At 38.6% G+C, this 12,783-nt stretch overlaps 1 protein-coding gene across 4 annotated transcripts in view; it reads left to right on the forward strand.

Annotated features, from left to right (window-relative positions):
* LOC142339260 (acetyl-CoA carboxylase-like) overlaps positions 1-12,783 on the forward strand; it is a 56,022-nt gene that overhangs the window by 31,013 nt on the left and 12,226 nt on the right. For all 4 annotated transcript variants that reach the window (XM_075389144.1, XM_075389143.1, XM_075389145.1 and 1 more), the window contains 3 exons: positions 353-496; positions 1,247-1,470; positions 1,969-6,825. In XM_075389144.1, the coding sequence (XP_075245259.1) occupies positions 353-496; positions 1,247-1,470; positions 1,969-6,825 (5,225 nt within the window). The remainder of the gene's footprint in view (positions 1-352; positions 497-1,246; positions 1,471-1,968; positions 6,826-12,783) is intronic.

Raw genomic sequence — 12,783 nt, forward strand, 5'->3', positions numbered from 1 at the left:
GACGCTATTTAAACACCAGTATCAAAGCTTCGCCTATCAATCAAAGTTTTTTTTTGACAAAAAATCCGAAGCAAATGATCGAATAAACAAGGGTCACATAATTTGTCTTTAAATCTATTCGGGCAGTCTCGGTGATATGTATTAGTAGATGTTTGACAGAGGAATTTTTTTAGCCGAAAATGAAGCTCTGTGAATCTAACATTTAAAAGCTGTACTCCTGCGAATGGTGACTCCTTTTTTGTTCGTTTGTTCGTTATTGAACTTAATGTTTTTTAAAGTCAGAAAATCAAGTCGCAGAATTTGGTGACATAGTGTGATCTATTAGGCATAATTGTAACGGTCGATTTTTCAGGTATCCGTAAAGTGGAAGCCCGTGAGGACTTTGTAAACAGGTTCAGAGCAGTCCAGTCGGAGTTTCCCGGATCTCCAGTGTTCATTATGAAGATGGCCACCAACACCAGGCACATTGAAGTCCAGATCATTGCTGACAAACACGGTATTCTATCCCTTTCGGTTCTCAGTTGTGTAATTCAGTTTCATTCTTTATTGAGTTGACTTTTCTGTCAATTACATGCGTCAAAACTGTGTCACACGGTGGCCGCCGTATTGGCCGACAGGGCGTTTAGCCGACAACCAAAAACTGAGAAATTTAGCCGACAATTTAAGTAAAATGAGCAAGTAATTTTATTCTAAAGCTGTGATTGGCCAATTTAAAACACTATTTCATAAGCGGACAAATATACCGGTTTTTTCATCAACTAGTGTAACGAAGGTCTATCCGTGGTCGGACCGTATTTTACCGGATCTGGCCATGCCTCGCGGGCCATTGCCATGCCTCAGCGGCCCGTGGGACTTGATATGAATCTATCACAACCGAACTACTGATTTATGGACCAATTATGTACTTTTATTACCAATTATGATAAAATTGTCGGCTAAATTTCTCATTTTTTCCTTGTCGGCTAAACGCCCTGTCGGCCAATTCTCCTAGCACCGTGTCACACAGGTGTAATTAAGGGAACATTCGGCATGAATGTGATCTGTCCAAATTGCGTCCGCTTTCAAATCTCTCAAAATTGCGCACGCTTTCTGTTGCCAATTTGTAAAAACCAAGTGTACAGTATTGTGACCCGTTGAATGTATTGATGCACTAATGTTTCTGAACTCATAAGTAATCGAAAGAGCTCCTAGAGTCGATAAATGGTTGTCGATAATAATTAATGGTTAATATTGTGCTATTTAACAGGCAATGCGATCTCGCTGTTCAGTCGAGACTGTTCAATCCAGAGGCGACACCAGAAGATCATAGAAGAAGCGCCTGCAGTGGTGGCGGAGCCAGAAGTGTTCATGGAGATGGAAAGAGCGGCTGTGGCTCTGGCCAAGGCAGTGGGGTATGTGAATGCGGGAACTGTGGAGTACCTATACACTAGCGAGGGATTCTACTTCTTGGAGCTCAATCCTAGATTGCAGGTTTGTTTCAAATAGTATTAAGAATAAGTTTTGGTAGTGAATTTGAAATGAAATACTTCTGCCACTGATCTCTTTCGATATGAGCCTGAAACATGAAGTTGCATTGATTGGTTTTAACCACCAGAAATACTGCGTAATTTTACAGGTCAAGAATTCAACTTGTGCCTCGGTCGCCACCTTGTCTTGTTTCATTACAATTTAAGAGATATATCTTATAGCACCTATTGGAACAATTATCTTATTTAGTTCACTAACTTGAGACCATTTAATCCCAAACCTCAGATCTGTTCTGTTCCACCCCCAGCTTTGTGGGCATTGAACTTTCACCACACCCCCGCCACACATGCTGTTTTTTAAATTGTAACTTGCTATATAACGACACACATAATATGTAAGTGGTCAGGTAGGGGACAGAATAGACCCCAACGCTCTTGTCCTTGTCCTGAGGTTCTTTAATTTCGATCAGTTAACTTATAAATTTTCATTTATGCATTCTAGGTCGAACATCCCTGTACAGAAATGGTAGCAGACGTGAACCTACCTGCTCTTCAGTTGCAGGTTGCAATGGGCATTTCATTGCACAGAATAAAAGACATCCGACTGTTGTACAGAGAACACCCGTACAACGACACTCCCATCGATTTCGACAATCCTGTAGTCTACCCTCAACCGAAAGGTCACGTGATAGCCTGTCGAATTACAAGTGAGAACCCCGATGAGGGATTCAAACCCAATTCTGGCTCTCTGAATGAGTTGAGCTTCAAGAGTAGTAAACATGTATGGGGTTATTTCTCAGTGAGCGGCTCTGGAGGTGTGCATCAATTTGCGGATTCGCAATTTGGTCACTGTTTTGCTTATGGTGACACTCGAAATGACGCGATCTCGAACATGGTAATGGCGTTGAAAGAGCTGTCAATTCGGGGTGACTTTAGCACGACTGTCGATTACTTGATAACTCTGCTTCAGACAGACGATTTCATTGAAAATTTGTTTGACACTAGCTGGCTTGACAATAGAATTGCGAATAACGTGACGGCCGCGAAACCAGCTTTAATGCCAGCGTTGGTCGCCACTGCAGTATTAATAGCAGATGATGAAATCATGAATAATCACTCCCATTACCGAAGTTGTCTGGAAAGAGGGCAGGTTTTACCTCCAGCCAATTTGGACGCGTACAAATGCGTCGAGCTGATTCATGACAGTACCAAATACAAAATAGAAGTGACATTACTGAATCCTTCCGAGTACATTTTGCAACTGAACGATTCATCGACAGTGGTGAGGTTTCATCGACTCAACGATGGTGGTCTTCTGCTCTCGTTGGAAGATAACACTAGCTACACTGCTTACATGAAGGAAACTGTAGACTCATACAGACTGCAGTTAAATAACCAGACAATTACTTTTGAGAAAGAAAACGACCCGACCTTGCTTAGAGCACCCTCTGCTGGAAAGTTGGTAGAATTTTTGGTAGAAGAGAATGACAAGATTCAGGTTGGAACTCCCTACGCGACCATTGAAGTTATGAAAATGTTGATGACCTTGACCTGCAATATTGCTGGTAAAATCAGATTTATCAAACGTCCAGGAGCAATTATTGCACCTGGCATGTTGATTGCTGAAATTGAAATGGACAATTCGGGTTCCTTCAATCAGGCTACTGTTTATGATGGCGGATTTGGAATTGCAAATCCGCAACCAAGACACATAACATCTGCAAAGCCAAACGAGGTATACAAACAAACTGTAAGAAGTCTGGAATACATCCTAGATGGTTATTGCATGCCGGAACCAATGTTCACTGACCACTACAGTAAACTGCTAACCAAATTAGTTAAGAGTCTGAGAGATCCTACGTTGCCGCTCCTGGAAATGCAGGATGTATTGAACACAATGTCTGGTCGATTAAATGCCGGTCTTGACATGGCGATAAGACGCGAGTTGCAGAAGTATGCGTCTAATTTAACGGCTGCTGTTTGTCAATTTCCAACAAACAAGATAGTTAATATGATCGATGAGTTCATGGCAACAAGCATCAAGAACAAAGCTGACAGAGATTTGTTCGTTCAGAACACTCAGCCTTTGGTTCAAACTGCTACCAAGTTTCGAGAAGGACTTCGTGGCAACGCAGTGGCAACATTCACAGCATTATTTGTGCGGTACTTATCAGTCGAAGAGAATTTCCAGATTTACCACTTGGAGAAATCTGTCAAGCAGATGCGAGAATCGGATAAGAGCACAGATTTAGTCATGGGATATATCAGAGCGCATGTACAAGTTCAGAGAAGAAATCAAGTCGTGATTGCACTATTTGAAAGCTTTGCCAAGAATTTCCATCATTTGGTCCTCAAACTTAAGCCTGTCTTCACTCGGTTTACGGAGCTGAATCAGCCTGTTAACAACAAGGTTGCTCTGAAAGCTAGAAAAGCTCTGATAAGTTTATATCAACCAAGTTATGATAGCAGAAAGAACACTTTGGAATCGGTATTTCTACGAGTCTTGGACTCAGCGTCTTTCATTGACAAAGTGGCCACTACAGAATTGTACGATTTAATCAACCAAGATATGGCAATTTTCGATGTTCTACCGGAATTCTTCTTTCATCCCAATATTCAAATCGCGTTCTTAGCTTTGGAAGTGTACATCAGACGTTCGTACATTGCTTACGAGGTTCAAAGCATGACTCACGAGACACTGGATGATACGATTCCAATGTCTGTGTTCGAGTTTAGTCTTCCTAAGTTCCATCCTAACCGACATCGCATGTTCAGGAGTCCAAGCATCGTCAACGAGACTTTCTTTCCCGAGTCGGACAGTACTGGTGAGAATAATATCTACGACAGAGTCGGTGTTATGTCCGCTTTCCAGAGTATTGATGTGATGAAGAAGTACGTTTCTCGTGTTATACAAGCATTCCCAGATCGAGACAATGAATTTATGCTGTTCTCATCTGCAGCTCCGCTTTTCCGCGATGTGCAACGTCATACAAAGCCTCGGGAACCAATCCATATCCTGAATTTTATGGTACGCGAGCAAGAGGAGGTTACAGATAACGAACTAAGTCAAATTTTGCACCGAATCTGCTCTGAGAACCTGAAAATGTTTGTTGAGCATAACGTTCGAAGATGCACTTTCATGGTATTCCCAAGAACCCCAAAGAGCATGGACTACCCAGCCAGATTTTTCACATTCAGGTCAAGTAGCATTCTAGAATACGAGAAAGCATTCAATTTGCATAAATGTGGCAGCGATCCTTCTCTCAATGAAGTTACTTTTGGCGAGGATACATTGTATAGGCATCTGGAGCCCGCGATGGCTTTCCAACTTGAGATTCACAGAATGAGGAATTACGACCTGAAGATCCTACCGAGCAACAACCTCAGGCTTCACATTTATTTGGCGTCTGCCAAAAACTCCACTGGAAGCAAAGACTGTCGATTTTTTCTGCGAGCCATTGTGAGACATACGAGCCTGAAAACTTCAGCATCCGCAACTGAGTATCTAAAAAGTGAAGCCGAAAAACTTTTGCTCGAAGCTTTGGATGAGTTGGAATTACACTGCCATAACTCAGACAACCCGAAAACTGACTGCAACCATATCTTCTTCAATTTTGTACCCACTGTGTTGATCGATCCAGCATTCGTAGAGTCTTATGTTCGTGAAATGATTGAAAAATTTGGTCTGCGTTTGTGGCGACGTCGAGTTTTGTGTGCTGAGTTGAAGTTCATGATACGCCCAAACGAGGATACTGAAGCAATTCCTATTCGTGTGACAGTTGATAACGAGTCGGGTTTCGTACTGAAATTGCACACGTACCGAGAACGACTGGATAAGACGACCGGGAACATTGTGTTCCAGTCCTGGGCCAAAAACGATACGGGACCATTGGAGGGAATGTCTATTGGAACCGCGTATCTGACCAAAAACCATTTGCAAGCCAAGAGATTTGCAGCTCAGACGCATGGACCTGGGACAACTTACGTGTATGACTATCCGACAGTCTTGCAACAGATCCTCCTTCAGAGATGGGATGATTACAAGAAACAGCACAAGAACGTGGGAATTCCTAAGACTGTTCTGAAGTGTCAGGAGCTTGTATTGAACTCTGAGAATGAGCTGGTATCTATAAACAGGAATCCAGCTGAAAACACAATTGGAATGGTCGCTTGGAGAATGACTCTTCTAACTCCGGAATGTCCACTGGGCAGAGAAATCATCTTCATTGCCAATGACATCACCTTTCAACTGGGATCGTTTGGAGTAGCCGAGGATAATCTGTTCAAAAAGGCATCAGAGTTGAGTCGAGCTCTTAAAATACCTCGCCTTTACGTCTCCGCTAACAGTGGAGCTAGAATAGGCCTTGCAAATGAAGTGAAAGCCTTATTTAAGATTGCCTGGGAAGATGAAAAGCGGCCTGAGAGAGGATTCAAATATATCTATTTGACGCCTGGTGATTTCAAGAAGATTAGTTCGGACAACTCAATAGCGACGGAATTGATTGAAGACAACGGAGAATCCAGATACAAGATCACAGCTATCATTGGCAAGGATCCAGGCTTAGGTGTCGAGAACTTGCAGGGTAGTGGTCTGATTGCAGGAGAAACATCCCAGGCCTACCAGGATGTTGTGACTTATAGCATCGTTACCTGTAGAGCAATTGGTATCGGCTCTTATCTAGTACGCTTGGGCCAGCGAGTAATTCAGGTTGACAACTCCAATATCATTTTGACAGGATACGCTGCCTTAAATAAACTACTTGGACGTGAAGTATACAGCGATAATAGCCAGCTTGGAGGTACTCAGGTTATGCACTTTAATGGCGTCTCTCATTGCACTGCTGATAATGACCATGAAGCTTTGAAGAAGTTTGTCCTTTGGTTGTCATTTGTGCCAGCCGCAAAAGGTGAGGATCCTCCGATTCTACCAGTCGTAGATCCAATTGACAGGGAAATAGATTTTATGCCTTCAAAACAGCCTTATGATCCCAGACACATGCTTGCTGGAAAATACAACCAGGACGGTTCTTTCTGGACAGGATTCTTTGACGTCGGCAGCTTTGATGAAATTATGGCGCCTTGGGCTCCAACTGTTGTTACGGGAAGGGCACGACTTGGAGGCATGCCAATTGGAGTTATTGCTGTTGAGACTAGAACTGTGGATGTAGAAACACCAGCAGACCCAGCTAATCCAACTTCGGAGGCTAAGATCCAATCGCAAGCTGGCCAAGTGTGGTATCCAGATTCTGCATACAAGACTGCACAAGCTATCAAAGACTTCAACCACGAGGAGCTCCCAATAATGGTGTTTGCCAACTGGCGAGGATTCTCCGGAGGAATGAAAGACATGTTCGATCAGGTAATATTAGTTATGGTAGGACTACTTAGTGGTGTTAGGGAGCATCATTATCCGCTTAAAAGGATCATTGAAAAACGGAAACGTTATTAATGATCTCATGGAGGTCTAGTTTATTTAACCATCCCAATCAACTTTAGTTGAAAATGTTTAATTGCTCTCAAACAAAGTTCTCAAAAATAAAGATGTAAAGCCTGGAGGACATTGTATCTGTGCAGTTATCTTAGAGCTTTAGTAGGCTCTAAATGCAGAAACTACCGAAGCTGTCGAGAAAGAAAAGCTTGATGTGAGATGCAGTTTTGTGACATTTGAACCCCCCCCTCCCTGGACCAATTGGAGACACCATATTCCGCCGCTACACCCCCCCCCCCCCCCCCCCCTCAGTTACCCCTCCAAGCTAGATACTGACAAATCCAACCAATCGCGAGTCGTTTGCGAGCAAGTCTGCCGACATTCGTCGGTTTTGTTCATAAGTTTTGCCATTTACAATTGTTGCTGTGTATGTTATAACAGTTTAACCGAACCGAATTTTTTAATAGCCGCCGTCAGCCTCTCAACGGCATTTACTTAGGCGCTCTCCTTTCTTAAAACTAGTTTTACACTTTGATCATACTTTCCGTTTTACCTAAATCACGGTTTTCACGTTTGACTTGCGACTTAACTCTCTCACTGTTTTAAATAAATGGATTTTAATTTCTTTCACGCATTCAATTACGCAATTACGTCAAAACGGTCGATGTCAAAAAAAAGCAAAATCAAAAGAAACTGGAAAAGCCGAGCAAGTCCGTTCATTAATTCATAATTGTTCCGACCCCACTTGTGGGGAGAGGAACTATATACTCAATGTTGTGTTACCAGTAGACCGATAAAAAGGCTAGTTCTTGTCTCGTGAGAAAGTTTACTATAAAAAAACTCGAATTCAATTTGAGAGCTGTTTTTTTTAGAAATTGTTTCCTATTTATTGTTGTTTGTTTAGTCACTTAGAGACTGGTCATTTTCATATCAAGGTTCCGTTAATGACAAGCCTCATTTACATTCAAATGATACACAATGAACAAAAAATTCGTGTTCAAGGCATTGCTCATGTTTTTTATGTCTTCGACTCAGAGTTTTCAAATTTTTTAATGAAATTTTGATTTCCTTTTGAGATTTTACTGAATTTTGGGAGTCTTATTGCAGTAGGCAGTTTTATCTGCTAACTATTGGTTTTATGACTTCGATAACACGAGTTTTCGTATTTTCAAAAAAAATGGATTCTTTTTGATTTTGTTTTCTTGAAATCTTATCTCATTATCTTCGTATTGGCATTTTCCATCGGCGTAAAAAAGACGTCCCATGGATCATGGATAAAATTTTCAAAAAACAGATTATGGTTTAAATGGCTTCGACACTCTTCTCAAATTTCTGAAACATCCATGTCTTCCCATCGAATCTTAAGGTAGTGTATTTTTTACTTCCGCTAAAAGCTCTTGAATTTAATGGCTGTTAAGACTTAAAAAATAATTTAGAAGTATTTTTCGGACATTAACCATCTTAACTTTATTTTCGTGAACTGTAAGTCAGTCTCAGTAATGACAGGACCTCCATCTTTTTTACTGCAACTAAAATGATTCTGGCTGATTGTTTCATCTTCTAACTATTGGTTTTATCAGTTCGATACCACGAGTTTTCATAATTTTTTTTTAATTTGGATATTTTTTTTTGTAATTTTGGTTCCTTTTGAAATTTTATCACATTATCCGAATAGTGATCGTTCCCATTGGCTTATTGAAAACGTCCAATAGATCCTAGGTAAAGTTCTCAGAGAAAAACTGATGGTTTAAATGCCTTCGACACTTCTCGCACTTTTGTTCCGAATTTTTGGTTTTTGCGTGTTTTTGTTGTTGTTCATAATCATAAGACTTATTGTGATGCTCGTTTGATGACGTATGATTGACAAACATCCTTGCCTTCTCATTGAGGCCTAACTTAGCGTATTTTTTGCGTTGAAAGCTATTCAATATATTATTGTTTATATAACGGGTTTTCTCAAAGATTTCTTGGTTTATTATATTTGTTCATGCATGTTGAATTTGATATTGTTAAAAATAGAAGAACCCCACTACTGCTAAAAATTTTGATGACATTAGAGAAAATTTCACCAAAAATTCTTTCATTGGCTTCGATACTTTTCTCGCTCATTTTTTTTTTGAATGTTCTTCTGTCTTTGCCTTTTTTAATTCTTCGTGTAGTCGTACAATGCTGACTGGTCTCATAGGCTTCTAATTGAGGATTTAATGAATGATGTTGCTCAATGCTCTCAGTTCATAGTGAATAGTATTTAATTTTACGGTATTGTTTTCTCAAAGATTTTTTATGTTTTCAGTTTTTGCTCAATTTGTCAGTTTGTATTTTATTCTCATCATTGAGAGGTTCCATACAATTTCTGGTGATTCAAAAACTTTTTCTATTGATGTCATGTCGTAACTCATGTTTTGTTTGTCGGACAATTTTTGGTTTCATAAATTTTTGTGAATAATCAATATTAGTGTTTCTTTTTCTCTTCTTTTAGCACATTCACTGAAAAACTTTTGTTTTTGCTTTTTTGGTATTTGTTTTTTTCGCAGTCTTTCTATTGGCAGATCTTGTGAGCGATGTAATGAGGCATGGTATTATGCAATTCAATTAGTAGTTCAGTTTTGTAACAATTTTTTAAAACATCCATTTTTAATTATCTCACCATTAGGTTGACAATTAAGTCAAAAATGCTCGGAACATCATGTGCGAACGCACATTAACGAGCATCCTTGTTCATCAGGTTATCAAAATCCATTAGAGCGATTGCTAGCTGAAATTAGTATAAAGCTTAATAATTTCCTGTTTAGAAGTTAATTTAAGTGTAGTTTGAAAATATAACTGAAACTGCACACCGAGTTAGAACACTTTTTGGAAGTCTCAGTAATGACAGGACCTCCATCTTTTTTACTGCAACTAAAATGATTCTGGCTGATTGTTTTATCTTCTAACTATTGGTTTTATAACTTCGATACCACGAGTTTTCATAATTTTTTTTTGGATTTTTTTTTGTAATTTTGGTTCCTTTTGAAATTTTATCACATTATCCGAATAGTGATCGTTCCCATTGGCTTATTGAAAACGTCCAATAGATCCTAGGTAAAGTTCTCAGAGAAAAGCTGATGGTTTAAATGCCTTCGAAACTTCTCGCACTTTTGTTCCGAATTTTTGGTTTTTGCTTTCTTTTGTTGTTGTTCATAATCATAAGACTTATTGTGATGCTGGTTTGATGACGTATGATTGACAAACATCCTTGCCTTCTCATTGAGGCATAACTTAGCGTATTTTTTTGCGTTGAAAGCTATTCAATTTAACGCTGTTTATATAACGGGTTTTCTCAAAGATTTCTTGGTTTTATTATATTTGTTCATACATGTTGAATTTGATATTGTTAAAAATAGTAGAATTCACTGCTGCTAAAAATTTTGATGACATTAAAAAAAAATTTTCCAAAATTCTTTTATTGGCTTCGATACTTTTCTCGCTCAATTTTTTTGAATGTTCTGTCTTTGCCTTTTTTAGTTCTTCGTGTAGTCGTACAATGCTGACTGGTCTCATAGGCTTCTAATTGAGGATTTAATTAATGATGTTGCTCAATGCTCTCAGTTCATAGTGAATAGTATTAAATTTTACGGTATTGTTTTCTCGAAGGTTTTTTATTTTTTCCGTTTTTGCTCTTTTTGTCAGTTTGTAATTCATTCTCATCATTGAGAGGTTCCATCCAATTTCTGGCAATTCAAAAACTTTTTCTATTGATGTCATGTCGTAACTCATGTTTTGTTTGTCGGACAATTTTTGGTTTCATAAATTTTTGTGAATAATCAATATTAGTGTTTCTTTTTCTCTTCTTTTAGCACATTCACTGAAAAACTTTTGTTTTTGCTTTTTTGGTATTTGTTTTTTTTTCAATTAGTAATGCAATTCAATTAGTAGTTGAGTTTTGTAACAATTTTTTAAAATTCAATCATCCATTTTTAATTATTTCATCATTAGGTTGACAATGAAGACAAAAATGCAGATGAGCTCGGGTCGGAACATCATGTGCGAACGCACATTAACGAGCATCCTTGTTCATTAGGTTATCAAAATCCATTAGAGCGATTGCTAGCTGAAATTAGTATAAAGCTTAATAATTTCCTGTTTAGAAGTTAAATTAAGTGTAGTTTGAAAATATAACTGAAACTGCACATCGAGTTAGAACACTTTTGGAACTTGGGAAAATATTCTGTCAATTTCTTTTATTTTTTTGTCTGTTTCAATCCCGATGTGCGTCAACGGCGAGTATTTTCCGACGATTTGCCGGCTGGCTATATTTAATATTTTGCGTTCTGTATTTCTTGTTTGGTGTGATCTAAATTACTCTCATGCCTTTTTGTAGCTGCAAAGCTGTAAGCTGAGCGTAGCTATATTGCGGTGCTCTTGGTTTTTTTTTGTTTCGTCGTCTGACGCTCTTTTTTCTTTTTACATTTGTTCACACAGCAAAGCTGAAAAAGTCAAATTTTCTGAATGACTTCTTCCTCTCGCTAACGGCATTTGCGCGCGTGACGTCATTTCTCACTCACTTTAGCGAAAGTTTTTAGGTTATTTGCGTGATTAGATTTTGATCATACGTTACTTACCTCACTCAATAAAATGACTTTTGCACTTTAAAACTTAAGTTTAATTTGAATTTGTTTAAGGTCGAAGGAACTCCTATGTGCAGTAAAGGTCCCTAATAAGAGGCTTCTGTGGAATGATTTTTAACAAACTTTATTAATTTATCGCTGAATGTTTTTTAGCCTAGTTTTTTGAGCGGCGTAGATTTTTTTTCAATTTAGATCTGTATCTGTTTCTATCTCTATTATATGGCACGCAGGTCTTTTCTTTCGCAGCTATTCCGGCAATCTGCCGGCTATGTTTGAATTTTGTGCGATTCGAAATACTCTCATTCGCAATTTAGCAACTTAGCTTGATTGGCGGCAGCTGTTTGTTATTTCAATAAAGGTCAAATGAATCGCTATAACTGTTATTGCCCTTGTCCGATATTAGTTGGTTTTATTGAACATTTTAAAATTTTTTCTGTTTAATTATCATTATCGTGCATTAAATGAATTATTGAATTAGCAAAAGGGTGTTACTACGATGCCAACATCAACCATTTGTTTTTTGTCTTCATTTCATTCTCAATTTTGCTAAAGCCAATGACAGTTTTAATTTCGTCAGTTCAGCCACTCACTGTTGATAAACAGACTGCAAGAAGCTTTGTTATTTCGATTGTCTCTCAAGTCAAACTTTACAGTATTTGATAATTTTTGCTTTTAACAGGACGTTAAATGCTGAAAATTTGGCTGTTGAACTTCATTTTTAGTACAAACATAGTTTTGCTAGCTTCATCTTGAAAATTTTAAGCAAACTCTAAAAATGAAAGTCAACGTGAAACAGTTGAGACAATTTTTCACTTGTCGCTGCCTATTTGAAGACCTGAGATTTTATTTCGATGTTGCAGCATTACTGTATACCGAGAGTTGCTTTCGTATACTTCGTGTCCTAAGTATTCTGATTTCTGCTAACTTGTAGCTGGAAGTCAAGTAGTTTAGTTACCTGGTAATCTATCGATTGGGTGAGCAGCTTTTCTGCATAAGCATTTCTGTTCGAAACTAGGAATTGAACTAGACTGCAGAAGTGAGCGTGTTTTTTAACTCGAAATGTTGAGAAACGAGTAAAAGTAAAGAAATTAGCATAGCAAAAAATTCCTGATTACCGATTAATCGCAGAACCCAAAAACCAGCAGAACTGCCTTTGTGGCTGATTTGATTACTAAGGGAGATGTTAATATTGAAACAAAGCGCGCTGCAAAAGTGATCAAACTAGGCGCACTAGGTACAAACTAAAATATTCTACGACAAAGTAACTATTAGCACATGACTT

This window comes from Convolutriloba macropyga, chromosome 5 (assembly GCF_964194025.1).
Source record: "Convolutriloba macropyga chromosome 5, txConMacr16.3, whole genome shotgun sequence".
Classification (NCBI taxonomy): Eukaryota; Metazoa; Xenacoelomorpha; order Acoela; family Convolutidae; genus Convolutriloba; species Convolutriloba macropyga.